The 16950-nt window shown below is 43.2% G+C and overlaps 2 protein-coding genes across 2 annotated transcripts; both read left to right on the plus strand.

Moving 5' to 3' along the window:
- The first annotated feature begins 1234 nt into the window (after positions 1-1234).
- SRGN (serglycin) lies at positions 1235-3780 on the plus strand. The gene is made up of 3 exons (XM_014883309.2): positions 1235-1430; positions 3164-3311; positions 3460-3780. The coding sequence occupies exons 1-3, from the start codon at positions 1340-1342 to the stop codon at positions 3671-3673; spliced, it is 453 nt and encodes a 150-aa protein (XP_014738795.2). The 5' UTR covers positions 1235-1339; the 3' UTR covers positions 3674-3780.
- A 101-nt stretch (positions 3781-3881) lies between these two features.
- On the plus strand, positions 3882-16907 carry VPS26A (VPS26 retromer complex component A). The gene is made up of 10 exons (XM_088168627.1): positions 3882-3885; positions 3979-4277; positions 7260-7409; positions 9053-9125; positions 11201-11357; positions 11818-11982; positions 12412-12518; positions 13520-13588; positions 14142-14284; positions 15178-16907. Exons 1-10 carry the CDS (start codon positions 3882-3884, stop codon positions 15289-15291), a joined length of 1281 nt encoding a protein of 426 aa, XP_088024753.1. The 3' UTR covers positions 15292-16907.
- Positions 16908-16950: the final 43 nt, after the last annotated feature.

The raw sequence follows: 16950 nt of genomic DNA on the forward strand, positions 1-16950 counted from the left end.
GGTGCTAAAAATGTAAAGTGGAAATGAGGGCGGTAAGAATAACCATTTCACACCTGCTTGGTTTGAGTCTCCTGTTTTTCCCGTGCCAGAGATAAAACCCCATGGGCAGAGGCTCCTAAAACTGAACATGCAACTCGATCCCTCAGTCCAGCGGTAAATCCCAGCCTGGAGAGGGGAGGGAGCTGCTGGAGTCTTTTCTGCTCCTTCATGGGGTTTTGGTGAAACACCATGCCCTGGGGAGAGTCACTGCTCAGCCCAGATCCCCCACTGGGGGCCTCTGTGGACTTTCCACCACATAAAAATAGATTTACCACAGACAACTTGCACTCTATCAGCCCCAGGACCGACGAGGTGCTGCACACGTCAGTGCCCCAGTTAATCCAGCAGTGCTCCATAGGACTGAGAAAAACCTCCTCCACTGCTTTGATAACCTTATTGTTAGTAATTTCTTCTTAAATGAACTCGAGCATGGTTTAATCACAGCCAAAAGGTATGAGCCAGCTGAAAGGCAGCTTCTATTTATCTGTCTATGTAAGAGCTTTCATGGCTTTTCAGATGTGTTCCTTGTGGAGCCACATGTGATCCAAACCCTTTGCCACATTCCCTGGGGCATTTGCACCACACAATGATGATCTAGCCAAGCAAATTGCCTATGCCCTTCCAGAAAGGAGGTGATATGTTTCTACCAGAATATATTACCTAACTTAATACATTTTTTTTTGCTTCTGCTGTGAATATCTAAGATTCTGCTTTCAAAAAAAACGAAACAAAACAACAAAAAACCACCCAGGCCTGGCATGAGATTCCAGAGATAATTTACTTCTGTGGAAAAAGATGATTTCCCAGTCGATGAAGCATGTACTGACTGTGAGTAGCTGGCTTCTAACCCATCTGGGGCACTGGTGTGGGCTTGAGGCAGGGAAAAGCAGTGCCACTGCCAATGCAAAAACGCAGTTGACTGACAATCAGGGAACATGAAGCTCTGCTTTTTCACTCTGGAGGCCTCCCTGCATTGGCAGAGGCTGGATGGGATTCATGCCTTGACCACAAGCTGCCCGCAGCACCACCTTCACTCCAGCTGGTGGGTCCTGGCTTTGCTTTCCACCCGGGGCAAAGCAGGAGATGAAGGCAGAGGAGCTTTTAATTTGGATTGATGAAGGCAGGAAGGGCACAGTGCTGGGCTTTTCTGCTCATGTCTCACTCCCGTCAATCAGGAAGTGGTGACGCAGGTTATGGGTTGGGTTTGAGGTTTTGGAAACTTTTTCTAAAAGTCGATCTCCTCGCCCCGTCTTATTTCTGAAGAGTGAAGCTGTGGTGAAGGCCGGTTGTGAGCAGAGGGATGCCAGCCAAAATGCAGCTCCTTATCAGATGTAACGGGAGGATTTTCCTGGCTATTTGTTTAATCCTCTTTGTGGGATACACAGCACAAGGTAAAACTGTTCTCTCAGTAATCCTCTTTCTGGGCTAGGCAGTGGAGGCCAAGTAAGCAGCCTCTGAATTTTACAAACTGGCCTTTTTTGGGTGGACTGAGATCTTCTCAGAAACTCTGTTTTGCTAATGTTTCCTTTTCTGGAGGGGGAATGGCAAGAAAATGTGCTTTTTGCAATTGGAGCATTTCAATTTTTGAGAAAAGGCTTCATAAAATACGTTGTGGCATGTGTATATGTTTTCAGTCTACATATCTCAATATATATTTTTCTAAATGTCCCTCTCATAGTGGTCTGGTCACTGCTGTTACTCAGTTACGCTGTTACAGACATAGTATGTAACAGTTCACATGTCATAACTCCTATGGTCTGCTTTCTGGGGGTGAGCAGGAAAGGAAACTAGTTGTAAGTATGAGGAAACTAAACGGTTGATTCTGTAAAATATTGCAACACACGCCGGTAAAATGACAAAAGGGAAATATTGATTCATGATGCCGTACCCTGTGGGTTTGTTTCTTGTGAGAGAAAAACTGCTCTTCAAGCATGTAGAGTGTAATTTGTCCACAAACCCAAGCTGTGATAGTGATAGGCTCTCATTATGCATTGCCACTCTGAGGCTGATCTTTGAGGGATGATGGCCTGCTTGTTCTATGTTGCTTATTTGCAAATTTTTCAGCTGCAGCTGTTTATTTTGTTGCCACTGTTATTAAACGTCTTCTTAATAATAGGCGAGCAGAGGAAAATAAGTATGAAAAAGGAATATACTGCAGAAGCAGCAGGAAATTACACCCGTGAGATCTTTTTTCTTTTACAGAAGAGTGTAGGAGGTAGCTGAAAGTCATCCAGTACATTATGGAAATATATAGGGCAATAGAGAAGTGTAATTACAGAAAGATATTCCCAAGAAACTGAAGGAAAAAAATAGATAAAATGCCAACAGGTTGAGAATGCACCAGGAGGTTTCTGAACAAATTAATTACATGAGACGAAGAGGAAGGATGAAATGTCACTGCTCTTATCTTTATTAGATAAGATCCTTATTTTGTCGTTTTGGTATTTTCTGAAGACCCACATTTTCAGTGACAGCCCCAGTCAGGCACCTGGGGAGCACCAGAGCTGAAAACCTGGGTTTACAAAACCTCGTCGTGTCTAGGAGACACCTGAACTGTGTCTCTTCTGGCTCGTGCTCCCAGAGCCTCCATAAAACCCAAACCATCTCCCCACCAACACTCAACCCTTTGAACTTGAAGGGGCAGAGCTGGAGCCGACAGAGGAAGGAGAGCACAGGAGCCAGCCCTCTGCTGGGTGCCATGTCTCCAGAGGTTTTCACATTATTTTCACATACCTCCACCTTCAAGGAGAGCTGCAGGAGGCTGAGCTCCCCCATGGTCGTGCCATACTGTGAGATGGGGATGAGCCTCGCCATGACTGCAGTGGTTTCCCATGGACTTCCTGGTGCTGTGTGTGAGGGGATTCCCTGGGATTTTTCATGGACTTCCTGGTGTCGTGTGCGAGATGTGCCTGATGTCTCCGATGACCAAAATCTCGCTTAGGATGTCAGCAGCCATTTAAAAAAAAGTCTTCAGATTACTTTACTTTTCCAGAGGTTGCGCAATCAAGGCCACACAAATTGCTTTGATCCGCTCCTTTAAACCTTATTAGGTGCTCATAAAGTTCACAGGACCTGGTGAATAATGTGCTGGTCCTCGTGGACAATGTGTGGCTGATTCCATCAGGTGCTCCGATGCAGAGGGCGAGGTACAAGAGGGTGAGGTGCCGGCCTGATGCCTGGTCTGCTAACTGCATCGAGGAGAAGGGGCCCTGGTTTTACATGCCCACCGGTGGGGCCAACAGGATCCTTCCTCCCATGGCAGACCCGTCCTTGTAAGTTCATTTGCCACAAGCTTGTCATTAGCACCCCAAAATGTGTTATTCCGGCCCTGACAGTCCTGTCACAGCGTGGCTCGCCCACGGTAGAGTTGAGGCTTTGATGTGTTCATCTAAGAGAGAAAATTGCCACTCTGCATTCCAGGATGAAGAGATACCAGGAGCTGGGCGACATATTCCCTCTCTCGGATGAGGATTCCGGCTCTGGGTCCAATACCGTGGTGGAAGCAGAGCCAGCCTCTGGCTCGGGGCTTGGTGACAGTGACAGCTTCTCTGAGGTGAAGCTGCCTGTCTTCCTGGAGAGCCTGCGAGGCACCGGGCTGAAGGAAAAGCTGTCAGAGGAGGATTTGCTCCTGTAGGCCTGGAGACGCCGTCCTCATGCACTGCTCCCTCGCCTCTTCCCCAGAGCCTGACCCGACAGCCATGAAGCGGTTTTAAACCAGCATCAATAAAAACTTTGCCTTAAGATCTTTACTGCTTTCACTTACTAAAAGCGTTGTTGGTCGTTCTGGACTGCCTTTTTATGTGTGTGCGTTCAGCAGCCGTCCCAATGGGGGGACAACAGTGATGGGTGCGCAGCCAGCTCTGTGGGAAAGTCATCGTGCTCTGAGGGGATAAACTCTAACCCTTTGTGCGCTGGGAGCCGCCTGCACTTTTTCCGCAGCCAGCCAATCGCGCATCCCGAAAAAGAGCGCGAAATCCTGCCCAAATTTATTACGGCGCTTATTTCTTGAGGGGACCCTCGCAGCGCTGCCGCCTCCCGGCCGCCAGGCGGCGCCCTCCCGCGGCGGGCAGGGAGCTGGAGGGGGGCGGTCACGTGCGGCGGGGGCGTGGTCCCGGCGCAGGGTGGGCGTGGTCTGGGGGGCCCCCGTAGGGTCACATGATCAGGGGCGCGCGGCCGGGGGCGGCTGGTGCTGGTGCGCGCGGGGCCGGTGTCGGGCCGCGGAGGGGGCGCGTACCATGGTGAGTGCGGGGCGGGGGGGGGGCGGCGTGGTGGTGGCTATGAAGGGGGCGCGGAGGGGGCGCGTACCATGGCGAGTGCGGGGCGGGGGGGGAGGGCAGCGCCGATCCGCCATCGCCTGAGGCGGCGGCGGCGGCGGCCTGGGCAGGGCGGTGCCTCCTCTTCCCCTCCTTCCTTCCAAACGCAAGGATTTAGAGGGTTATTAATTTTATTTGCGGATTAAAAGCGCCCGCATGACCTCGGTAGGGCGGGGTTTGGTGGTGGAGCTCGGGTTCGGCGTGCCCCGCACGGAGAGCGCACGGACGGACCCGGGCTTGTCGCTGGATCTTCCGGCAGTGCCGTGAGGCAGCGCTGGCAGCTGAGGGTGCGATCCCAGAGGAGCACACCCTCCAGGAAACGGCGGCCGCCTTGTGCCCGGGCAGGCTGGGCGAAGTGCTATGGTGAAGCGGTTAAAAAAAAAAAAAAAAAGAGTCATTCTGGATCGATGGCTTCGTGGTTCTGGGGTGTTGGGGGTTCCTTAACACGTGTCTCTGTTGGGCGTGCAGGAGCTGCTCAGGGCTCCGTGTGAAGCTGGGATTTCTGTACCCTCTGCCAGCCGCTGGCATTCCCATAACTCCCTCAGTGCAGCTCTTACACTTCAGGGCTGATCGCAGCTTGGTTTTGGTCCTGATGTAGCAGAATCTCCAGCGTCTGTGTTTTGCACGAAACCAAGAGCATAGGCTGGCATTTGGCCAGTTTCTGGAAACCCCAGTTCTCTGTCTCTGCATTCTCTTAAACGGTAACATAATAAGCCCTGTGATAGCTATCTAAAATACTTCTTGTTCTGCATCGTTTCCCCGCAGCAGTATCTTCAATAGCAGCTGGAGGAGATGCCAGCTGTTGACTTCTTTATTTCATGTGTCTTGTTCTCTCTGGAGGAGATCACAGCTAATCTGCGGGGAGTGCAGTTGACATATTTACATGCAGTCTCCTGAGAAGTGTTACCAGTGTTTGGTCTGGTTCACCATTTAAATGGTCAGCTTGTAATTCAGAGGGTACTGTGAGAGCATCCTGTATAGTTTGCTTAAAGGTAATGTGCTTCCTTGTTTAGTTAGAAGGGAGTATAAAACTTATCTGGAAGTACAGTTTCAAGGAAAAAAGTGTGGCCATGCTCAAAAGTATCTTGTGTTTAAAAAAGTCTACAATTTCGGAATTTTTTCCTTGTCTTTCCTCAGAAGCCAAGAATCACTAATGATTCTAATGTGCAAAAATATTTTTTTCAGCACTCCATACACATCTGCACTTGGCAGAGACTTGGAAGACATTTTGGTCTTCTATCTGACGGCCTTGTTGGTCATCTGCTGCTGCTTTCCCCTCAGAATGTGTAGTGCATATAGCAGGGTTTCAGTTGGAGTCATGTACACCTTTGTGGATTGAAGGGGGGCTGATTGCTGAGCACAGTGCCAGTTTATTCTTGTGTAAATCACTGTTCTATAGCTCCACTTGCTCCGTGTCCTCTCTTCTCTGGGAGGGGTGAGCACGAAGTCACTCGGTGCTCCTACTGCTAAGCAGTAGCATTCAGATCAAATCTTCCCCTAGGCTCTTTGTCTTTTATGCTGCATTTCAAACTTCAGGACCCCGGAATGTCTTGGAAAGAGTTCTTACTCCTTTTTTTTTTTTAATGTTAAGTTGGTGAAGTGGCAAACCCTGCTGGGATTGGGAGGAGAAGCAAAAGTAAAACTTGCAGGTTGAGATAACGGTTTAATAATTGAAGCAAAGTAAAATATAATAGTTAATACTAACAACAATAAGAAGAAACATAAATAAGGGATGCACAATATAGTTGCTCACCACCTGCTGACTGATGTCAGCCCCTTCTGGGTAACTCCCCCAGTTTATCCACGAGGCAGGACATTCTAAGGTTTGGAATATCCTTTTGGCTAGTTTGGCTCACCTGTCCTGGCCATGCTCCCTCCCAGCTCTTTGGTGTATCTCCTGACTGGCACAGCACGAAGCACAAAAACGTCCTTGGCTTAGAATGAACCCGACTTAGCAACAACTAATACATCAGTGTGTTATCAATGCTATTCTCTGACTGACTCCAAAAAACAGCTACTGAGAAGAAAGTAACTAGAAGAAGTTAACTTCAGCCAAAACCAGGGCAGCTTCATATATACCAAATTAATCTGGTTGAAGCAGATCTTCTCATGGAGAACATGGTTTAATTTCTCCAAAAACCACAAAAATCACACTGAATTAATGAAGTGTCGTCTGCTTTAGTACATCAAAGCAGATTAGCGCCTAAATCTTTGGAGGAAAATGTTGGCTTTTGTACTAATCTTGTCGGGTTTCCCATGGAGCCACTAACATGTTTTGCAGCTCCTTGTAAGAAGTGTTTGTGTGAGATCAAAGGATGATCTCTCGGGTTCTCGTGTTTGGTGCCGGTCAAAAGTTCGAGCATAGAGAATGCTGAGGAAAGGTGAGGACAAACATTCAGGTAAATTTGTGACAGCCACTCTGGTGGCAGCCTTGTGCAGTGAGGTGGGCTGTGTGAAGAACTGCACCCTCAAAGCTGCTGGTGTTGTCTGCTAAGACAACTGGGGTGTGTAGGCAGAGGCAGCAAACAAAATCCCTCTTCCCCTTCCCCAGCCAGAAGGATGCTTTGGGCTTTGCATCATATCCCCTGTTATTGTTTCTTTCCATTCTACTTTGCCTTTGTTTGGGTTTTTTTTTTAAATTATGATAATTGCGTTGTGTGCTTTTTATGAACATGATATTTTGTAAGAGCTGTCACTGCTTGTTACTGACCTGATTTCAGTTATTTGCTAGATGAGCAGCTGTCCTTTGTCATCACTGTTTCTTGGGTCTCTGATACATAATGGCTTTGTAACTTCGTGGAACACAAATGCTGTTTCCCCAGTGTATAGTGTACAGCTGCAAGTAAGCACCACATTTGAAATGGAGTGTCCACTGTGTAGTAATTTATCCCATTCTTGTTATTCCAGAGTTTTCTAGGAAACCTTTTCGTTCCTGTTTGTGAGATTGATGTTGTACTTAATGATGCTGAAACACGAAAACCAGCAGAAATCAAAACAGAAGATGGTAAAGTAGAAAAGCATTTTCTCTTCTACGATGGAGAATCTGTTTCAGGAAAGGTAAATTTTTAATTAAAAGCGGCTGTTAATTACTGTTCTGATTCTGGCGTGCAATTGCATGTTTGAAGGTAAATGAAAAACTGCTATAAGAGATGAATTTTCAGCTCATGGTGTTATTCAAAGAGGAAACTGGTTTGCTATGTATGGTTTTTTAACCACAGTCATTCAGGCAGCTGATGGAACTCAACATTTTTGAATAGTAACTGTTCATTTATTTCTGGTCATCTCATATTTATGAATAAGCTTTTTGTGCAATGATGTGCAATCCCACCGTTGCTTCTGATGAGAAAACCGATTCCTTCCCTTTGAACTCCAAAGTCCACAATCCAGTACAGGTAACAGTAATTTTTGGCTGGCTCAATCAGAAATTTGCATACCCTGAAGATAAGCCTTGTGTTCCATGCCCTGAAGTGGTTTCTGGATTGCAACAGAGGAGCAACATATGAAGTTCAGCTGACTGCTGAGTCAATAAGAGTTTTTCTTACTGGAAAAAAAGACATTGAGATTGCCAGAGGGATTTCTCTGTGTTCACTGTTGCACCTAGGAACTCCTTGCCATCATTCTATTTCACTGTAGCTCTTCTCAGTCTCTGATTATTTCTGTTATTATTCACTTTTCCTTCGTAACACTTGAGTTGGGTATTGTTGGGTTCTGAGATTTGACTTCTGAATGCCTGCTTTGATCTTGACTGACTGGGCATCTTCCTGCTCTGGCGATACCTTTCCCTCCAAAGATCCTGCTTCTTTAGAAAGATCCTTCCAGGGATGTTGTGAAGGGCCACAAGATGAGCCTCCAAGCCAGGAATCTGAGGGAGAAGCTTGTGATCACTGGCTGGAGCACTGCTTCCTTGTATTGGCGATGCCTGAGAGGTGCCTGATGAGTTTTGGCTAACACAAGCACAGTGGCATGAGGGGGTCTGGGAGACCAGAAATGTTTTGGACAGCTTCTCTCTACCCTGTCCTTCTTTTCACCACAAAGATGGATTGTTCCAGTGGTTTACTTCCTACTCAGATAGTAGTGACAGTGTACTGGATTTTGAAGTACAGGAATTTCTCTGGTCGTTACTGCCTTAAGAAAGCATTTTATATGCTTAATATTTACATATTTCAATACAAAGTAACCTTGTGGAATCCTTTCTTGTCTGTTTTTGAGAATCAGAGTCACAAATTAAAGTCTTCTTCTGTTATTCTTCATTGACTTGGCCAGCACCAGTGTTTAGCTGTTTGCCAGAGAAGGGACTGAAGCTCACTTGGCCTGAAAGGAATCAGTCTCATGGCAGTTCGTTTTTGAACTTCCAGATGTGACTGTCAGAAGATGCTCTGAAGCATCATGACTGACTGCTTATGCTCTGGCTTGGATACTTAATTTTGGGACTTGAAAGTTTCAATTTTAGTTGTAAAATTCAATCTCGTAAGGATTAGATTTTTCTTGAATGTTTTTGTGGTGCCTGGAAATGCTTAATTTCAAAATCAGTGTTTGGTTTGGCTGCCTTCAAGCTCAGGTAAGGCTGTTGAGAAGAGATCTTGCTTTTCCTAGGCATGTGCTATTGTGTTTTCCTTTTTACTGAGATCATGTTAGAGTGAAATTGTTGGAAAAAATTAACTTGTGTTTGTTTTGTTTTGTTTTTTTTTTTACCTTGGTAGGTGAACGTCTCCCTTAAACATGGGAAGAGACTAGAGCACCAAGGAATTAGAATTGAATTTGTAGGACAAATTGGTGAGTTTAAGCTATAAAGGGGCTTTTAGGTGCTTGTGGTTTATGGAACTTGGCACTTGTGATTATCAGCAGTTCAGCTCAAAGAATGCAACCTGTTCTGATCAGTGGATAAGGGCCAGAGGAAAGTTGTGTTTTCCTTACTTAAAACAAATGATGTACTAATTTGTGCTGCTCAGAAAGTCCTTGGGAGAAAGATATTTACATGAGAGGGAGAACTGGATTGGTGAGTATTCAGCCTGTCTCAGACTAGCTAAAAGTTCCATTAATAACCACTAGAGGTTTAGGAAAAACTAAACTTGTGGTCTTCTCTGAAAGAGAAGAGGCAGAGAAAAGAAATTAAGAGGCAGTCTATAGCAAAATACTTTAAAAAGTTCTGTGGCAGTTGGTTTTACAAAACCTTTTAGAAATGTAAATTTCTTACAACTACCAAAGTCTGCTTAGAACTTAGAGGGATCTTTATTATATCTAACTTCTTACCAGCCCAGGTAATCTCTCTGCACCCTTAGGCTGATGCTAAAACTCCTTCCCTCTCAGATAGCTCTTTGCATTATTGTCCCCTTGGAAGTAATTCCTCAAGTTTCAACCTCCTACAATTGATTTTAAATGGAATTTCACAAATTCCCTGTTTCTCATCAGTCACTATGCTCCAGTAGTCTGTGTCTGAAGTGTTGTGTAGCAGATGTGACTGAAACCTGGCACCTGCTGCTTTATGCTTTGAGGTTTTGATCAGTGAGGCTGTAAAATTAAACTTTGAGAATAAAGCAGCACTGTGATGGGAGTGAGGCATACAGACAGAGGAAAAAAAGAGCTCAGGTACATCAGCTTCATTTAGTCTGTTGTCTTCTAATAGCTGTACAGATTTTTTTTTCATCTGCTCTTGACTTACACATTTTATTCTCTAGATGAATTTAATTTGATGTAGTTTTTCATGAAATTCCTGCATTTCTGGGACTTTGTTATGCTACACTTAGAAGTCCACAGAATTATGCAGAAGTGGTTTAAACTACTGCTCTTTGTACTTGCCCATATTTTCTTGCATACTTCCAGGTTTTAGTATAGAAATGCAGAAAGCATTGCAGTAATGTGATCTCTCTGCATGAACTAACTAATATGGAGTTGCAGACAAACTCCATCATATCAAAGATGTATTTTAAACCATCCCTTTAGCTTTTCTGACTGACTGGCACTAAAAGTATTTAATATGCAGCATTAGATAAACTATGGATTGGATAAATGCTTGTCCCAGCAAACTAAGCACATTTTTAGATAATTTGTGGTTATATTAGAAAATAGGAGTTACTAGTTAGTGTCAGTTTCTACCATATTGGCAGTGATAAACTGTGGACTTGGTCTTTTATGTTCATTTCTTCTTCTCTGAAAAACTTCAGGCTGTGTAACACCAATGCTGATGTTCAGTTTTGAATGGTAGAGGAGCTTATTTTTAGATACTGAAGTGTTTGGGTTTTGATTTTTAGGGTAATTTGTGGTGAGAATTGCATGATACAGATCCAAGAATGAATAATTGGCGTGTTCTGGGGTCAGGAGATGCTGTGGCTGTAAAATTGCCTTTGTTTCCAAATGACTGACTTAGAGCAGGGGTCCTAATAAGCCATTTGACTGTAGACTAGTAGTAATAATAAATTATTTGCTAGATGTTGTTAATCTGCAGACCAGTTTAGGATCACTGTCCTAAATAAGGCAGTCCTGACATTGCTAATGTTCTGTCCCTGCAGCAATAAATGCTGGAAGCCAAAACCAGGCAATGCTAATTACAGAGCATGCAAAGCAAGAAGTACTTATTAAAGCTAGCTAAACTGTCATTAAAAAACAATGCCATGCTAGTGGAGCTCTCAGTGTGTTCTCTTCATTCCAGTTAGTTCTTTAGGGATGCTAACTGTAGGTTGCTTAGAACTGAAGGTAATTCGAAAACCTGAATAAAACATTTGGTCAAATATGTGCATTTTAAGTTAATTGCTTCTGTTATACTCTCCCACCTGCTCCTGCCAAATTAGAGACAATTTCGTTTGCTAAAAATAAACACTGAATCTTACTTTCCTTTAACTTTCTAACTTTAGAACTCTTCAATGACAAAAGCAATACCCATGAATTTGTAAACTTAGTGAAAGAACTGGCCTTACCTGGAGAACTGACCCAAAGCAGAAACTATGACTTTGAATTCATGCAGGTTGAAAAGCCATATGAATCCTACATTGGTGCCAACGTCAGACTGAGGTTTGTAACTGTTAAACCTTTTTTTTGTTCCTCTCCTCCCCTGCAGAAAATTCATAATTTAGCAATTATGCTGCCCCCTCTTCCTCCTTTTAGTTATTACATAGAACATGTGAAAGCCAGTAGCTAGTGTGCCTTGGTTGGAGTTGTGGAGATTATAACACAATGTGGTCTCTTCTACTTAATTTGGAATTGCTCAGTGCTGTTTGTATAAATAAAATTCCTTCAGTCCAATCTAGTGAAGACAATCCATGTCTCTCCTTTAAAAAAAAAAAAACATACCCACAACTGAAGAAAACACTCCCACATGTGAGTGTTTTGTCTTGTGTTTTGGTGTCTTACTCTTTTCTACTTAGTTTTGTGAGATTGTACACTGGTCTTTCAAAGAATATCTGTACTTCAGAACACGAGGGCTCTTAGTAAATCTGAATTATTCTGGCTAATTCAGTGACTTTCTTCTTAGGTATTTTCTAAAAGTGACAATCGTGAGACGGCTGTCAGACTTGGTGAAGGAATATGATCTGATTGTTCACCAGCTCGCTACATACCCAGATGTGAACAACTCCATCAAGATGGAAGTAGGCATTGAAGACTGTCTCCATATAGAGTTTGAATACAATAAGTCAAAGTAAGTGTCAGAGCAAAATGCATTCAAGTAAATAATTGGCATAAAAGGGTACAGTATGCAATATATGGTGGCCAACTTCACCTTCTGGAGACTTAAAATGTAAAATACTAATTTCACAAAGGTCTTTTTGAGATACAGTTGGCTCTTCTATCTTCAGTACTAACAGGAAGGTCACTAGCAAATATTTAAGACTTAAATTTTGCATTTACACCTTTTCAGTATGACTAATAGCACTTCCTTGACTGAATCTGATGGAATGATGGAAATATTGTAGTTGCTGTGGTCTGGCTGAGGTGCTTAGTTCAGTGGGGAAGTAAGTTCCAAATAGTTTCCAGGCAGATAAAGTAACTGCCTGTGTGACTCGTGTTCAAGAAGGTATAAAACTTGTGTTTATTCTTTAACAAAATTCCCCATTTTGTTCTTTTAAAGGTATCACTTAAAGGATGTGATTGTTGGAAAAATTTATTTCCTCTTAGTGAGAATAAAAATTCAGCATATGGAGTTGCAGCTGATCAAAAAGGAGATTACTGGAATTGGTAAGAGGAACAGAGTCCAAATGAAATGGCAACTTGTGTTGTGCAGACCTGGAGGGTGAAGTCAGTAGTCACAGCTCTGGCTAAACCAGTGCTCCACCAGCTTCTTTCTCACTGGTGTTTGACTACCATTTTGCATTTTGGCAATAATACTTTGTAGTCAACACTGTCAGTCTGCTTAATTGTTCTGGGGTTGTGACTCTTCACAAATGTGAACTATTGTAAATGGAACTTGGGCATAAATATACAGCAGCCTAATCAGTCTTAATAGGTAATGAACAAGGGAAGAGGTGTAAAATGCATCCTGAAGACCCCTTGCCTCTACAGGGATTAACTGGTTGAGGGGGTTTGCTAAACATTAGCATGAATCAGTCATGTTCTAGAAATGTGTCATTTTCTGTCATCCTGTAAAATTGATATGATGGAAAAATATCAAGTGGCTTTGAAGCAGAAACAGTTTGATTATTGCAAATCACTGGAACAAGGCTGGAAGAGGCTGTGCCTCGTGACACTTCATTCCCCAGTAGCTGGGATTCTTGGGAGCTTCTTGTATGGAGAATGAGAAAGCTTCCAGTAGAGGAAGGGCAGAAAGTTCTACTTTATTTCTGGCTGATACTTTATTTTGAGCTGGCTGATAACCCTGCAGGTTTCTAGTCTGAGCACGGCCTCGCAGTATCAGTTGCTAACACTGCTCACCAAGCAGAGCAGTTCCAAGATTCCAGACCCTCTTGCTTGTCCCTTATTTAAAGCTTGCATATCCAGGGCTCCTTTGGAGCTCTGGTGCCTGCCTCTTCTGTGTCAGTGTGGTGGGGGAGAGTGAGAAAGAGATGTCCTGCCATGGGAGAGGGTTTTGCTTGCTTTAGCCATGTCTGGCTTACATACAAAACAAAAAAATGCAGTGCTGTGTTAATTTATATGCTGCAGAGTGGAAGTTCTTGCAATAAAACTTTGTAGATGTTTAAAGCTGAAGCATGTGTTCTCACAGTTGAAACTTGTTTCACCAGGACCCAGTACCACAACAGAGACTGAAACCATTGCAAAGTATGAAATAATGGATGGTGCACCAGTTAAAGGTAAATAACTGTGATTGTTTTAATGAGTGAACATTTAATGTTAAAATCCTATTTAAAAGATCTGGGGCAGGAGAGAGAACTTACACAATTTTTTTTTAACTGGAGAAACCACACTTCTCCTTAGGTTACTGATGCATTTTCTATATGGAGAAGACATTTTTATGGACTTATGGCATTTCCTTGGGATCCTAGTAACTTTTACCCTTATTTATCATTGGAAATTCTATGACTGATTCGTTCATCAAAGCTGACTCCATGGTTGTAGACCAGCTCTAGAGAGTTGAAAATACTGATCTGGCTTTCCTGGCTCCCATGCTTGCACTGAGAGAGGGTTCTCACTTTTCATTTCATACTTGCTTCTGTGCTCAGTGTTATGTTCCTGGTTTTTTGGTGGGTATTTTTTTGTCTTGTGCATGTTTTTTTGGGTTTTTTTTTAAACCAAGGAACAGGCACAGAAAGTGCTTGGGAAATTGTTTTTATTTTGCATGTCTTCTGAAACTGTATTAATTATTCCGGTTGTAAGGAATTAATTGAAGCTTTCTATTTTTTGCAGGTGAATCGATTCCTATAAGATTGTTCTTAGCAGGCTATGACCCAACTCCAACAATGAGGGATGTGAATAAAAAATTTTCAGTGAGGTACTTCTTAAATCTGGTGCTTGTGGATGAAGAGGACAGACGATACTTCAAACAGCAGGTATGGCCTATAGCAGTCGTGTTGCAGAATTATCTGGGCTGTTTTACATGCTGCTTTGAACCTTCAGCAGGTGAGAAGCCACCTGTGCTTCATGTGTGGCACAAGCATTTCTGCTGGTAGGTGTGCTGACAGCTCTGTAGGTGCTGTTTGCTTGCAGAAGAGGAGCCAAGGGGGGTGCTGGATGCTATTCCAGCCAGGACAGGGTGCTCAGTGCCATAGAATTTGCATTGGGAGTATCCAGACAAAACACTGGGTGGGTAAAATGAGCTACTGGTGCATTTATTTGATTCCTTAAACTCCTAGACTTGCCTGAGAAATCTCCTCTCCTGCATTAGCCTTGGTTCAAAACTGCAAAGTCTTAAAGAGGACTAAGGCATTTGACTGAAATTGTGAGATAAAATGAGGTGATGCTGAGGAAAGGTGTAGCCAAAAGGGTCACTGAGAGCTGCGTGGATTAGGTCAGAATCTTCCTACTGCAAAATAGACAAGACAGTATAATTAAATATGGAAAACAAGAGATAGCTGGAGCATACAGTGGCTATGGTAGGCTTTGGATTTTGAGAAAAGGAGGAAGTAAAATTTCTTGAGCTCTTTAATGCTGTTAAAATTGAGGGTAGGATAGTTAAGGAAGGGGTGACTGCTCAAGATTGCAAGTATTCAAGCAGTATCTAAATATGTAAACTTAATGGTGGTGTCTCTCTGTTACTTTTATATGAACTGCACTGATAAGGAGTGTGGATGCATTTTTTTGGTGGGCTCTTGTGTTTGGTTGTGTGTGTTACCTTTTTTTATTTTCCCAAAAGTTTTAGTTTGTCAGGAACTTAAGATAGTTGATGCTGCTGCCTTAATGGTAATTGTTGGTTTCAAGAGTTTCCTATTTCTTCCTCAAATAGGAAATAATTTTATGGAGAAAAGCTCCTGAGAAGCTGAGGAAACAACGGACAAACTTCCACCAGCGATTTGAATCTCCAGAGTCACAAGCATCTGCTGAGCAACCCGAAATGTGAACTGGTGTAAGGTGAAAAACTTTGCAGTGCTTCAGCAGGTTAAAGATGGCAGCAGCCTGTGGGGAAAGAAGGCCAGAGTTCCCATTACAACTGTCTTCCTTCATCTTGCAGTGCTGCGTTTACCATACTACTAAAGCGTTCTTCAGTTAAACATTCAAGTATGTATATACATTTAAAATAAAGTGCTTTCTCAAACACTGGAACTTTCTTAAGCTACTATTTTATACTGCACATTTACTTTTATTTGATAATGTTATATGCACTTGGGTATGCAAAAGCTTAAATCTAGTTATTTCCATGCATGGTAGGCTGGTATATTTGATTTTTTTGCTGCTCACCTCTACAGTGTAGACTAAAGCATTTCCCGTCTCTCATGTTGTTTATTGCATGTTTGTTTCCAATGTTGCTTATTTGCTTTGTTTTGTTTTGAAACTGCATTAAGACACAATTGACTAAATCACACTAAAAATCAAGGTTTATGGTGCATTTGTCCTAAAATCTCCTAATGACTACTTTAGACAGGGTTTAACTGAAGCTGCATGTACATGCACTGTGATTGGAGCCTTCAGACACCTCACCAGCGGTTCTAAGAGGCTTTGCATCTGTCAGTAACAAAGAATATTGGGAAGTGTTCTTTGCCCTCTCTATCAAACTTCTCCAAGCCTTTCACATGAGTGGCTCCTAACTTTTGGGGGCTTGTTACCCAGTAATTAGTGACTGTAGGGATGCCATGAGTTCACCTTCGGGTGGTGAGGGGGTAAAGTATTTGAACATAGTTATCTTATTGAGGAAGTAGATGCTGGTAACATTGGTTATTTTGCAAATATGTGAAACTGTGTTTCCTCCTGGCTTCATGATTCCACTGTCTTCACAGTCAGTCTCTGTAACTGTCCTGAGAGGAGAGGCAAAATGTCCTCAAAGGAACATTCGGCGCCTTCCAGAGGGCAAACAAGCTTTTTGTTGTCTTCTGCAAAGGTATTTGAAGCCAGGCAAGCCTTAAAACTTAGTAGCTTGTCTGGCACAGCAGATTGTTCGTCTTTATCATCATCTCGTAGGCATTTAGTGTTTGAAGAAGTAGCTTAGAGGAGTTAGTGTTCATCTGTTCACCACAGAGCGTGGGTCTGTTGTCAGGCCTGTGGCTTGGGCACAAATCGAAGCCTGCTGTGAGGAGGGCAGCTTGCACTTGGAGTTGGCCTGGCCTTTAAACCAGGGCTTCTCAACTCCGCTGCAAGTGTCATTGGTAACCTTACTTTATGAGTAAGTAAATAATCGAATTACATTTCTGTAAGAACTCTTTTATTACTGCGGCACTTTGATAAAGCAAAGACTCTGTGTACTTTATGCTAGGATACTCCTAACGCGGATATCTTCGGCTGAGAGCAAATCCAACTCCCTCATGTAAGTGCCTGTTCAGAAACTTAAAAGAATAAAGTTAAAAAAAAAAAAAAGCCAAATATTTTCATGGTCACTTGCATGTCGTAAACCTGGGAACGATGATTTTCAAAAACTTGATTGTAACTTAACCAGCCTCAGATTGTGCAAACATGTATAACGAGCGGGGGGAAAACATCCTAAGCTGCTATTTGAATTATTAAACCAGCTGTATTCTCACTAAACCCGCCTTGTCTGTGTGTGAGGGGCGCTGCGCTCCCTGAGGGC

This window comes from Sturnus vulgaris, chromosome 8, assembly GCF_052056855.1.
Source record: "Sturnus vulgaris isolate bStuVul1 chromosome 8, bStuVul1.hap1, whole genome shotgun sequence".
NCBI lineage: Eukaryota > Metazoa > Chordata > Aves > Passeriformes > Sturnidae > Sturnus > Sturnus vulgaris.

Excerpts from the sequence above, each read along its gene's own strand:
- SRGN (XM_014883309.2), top strand. The coding sequence starts at position 1,340 with ATGCCAGCCAAAATGCAGCTCCTTATCAGATGTAACGGGAGGATTTTC. Across the intron at positions 1,431-3,163 it reads TGTGGGATACACAGCACAAG|GTGCTCCGATGCAGAGGGCG; the intron begins GTAAAACTGTTC and ends TGATTCCATCAG. Across the intron at positions 3,312-3,459 it reads CCCATGGCAGACCCGTCCTT|GATGAAGAGATACCAGGAGC; the intron begins GTAAGTTCATTT and ends TCTGCATTCCAG.
- VPS26A (XM_088168627.1), top strand. Across the intron at positions 7,410-9,052 it reads GAGAATCTGTTTCAGGAAAG|GTGAACGTCTCCCTTAAACA; the intron begins GTAAATTTTTAA and ends TTACCTTGGTAG. Across the intron at positions 13,589-14,141 it reads GGATGGTGCACCAGTTAAAG|GTGAATCGATTCCTATAAGA; the intron begins GTAAATAACTGT and ends TATTTTTTGCAG.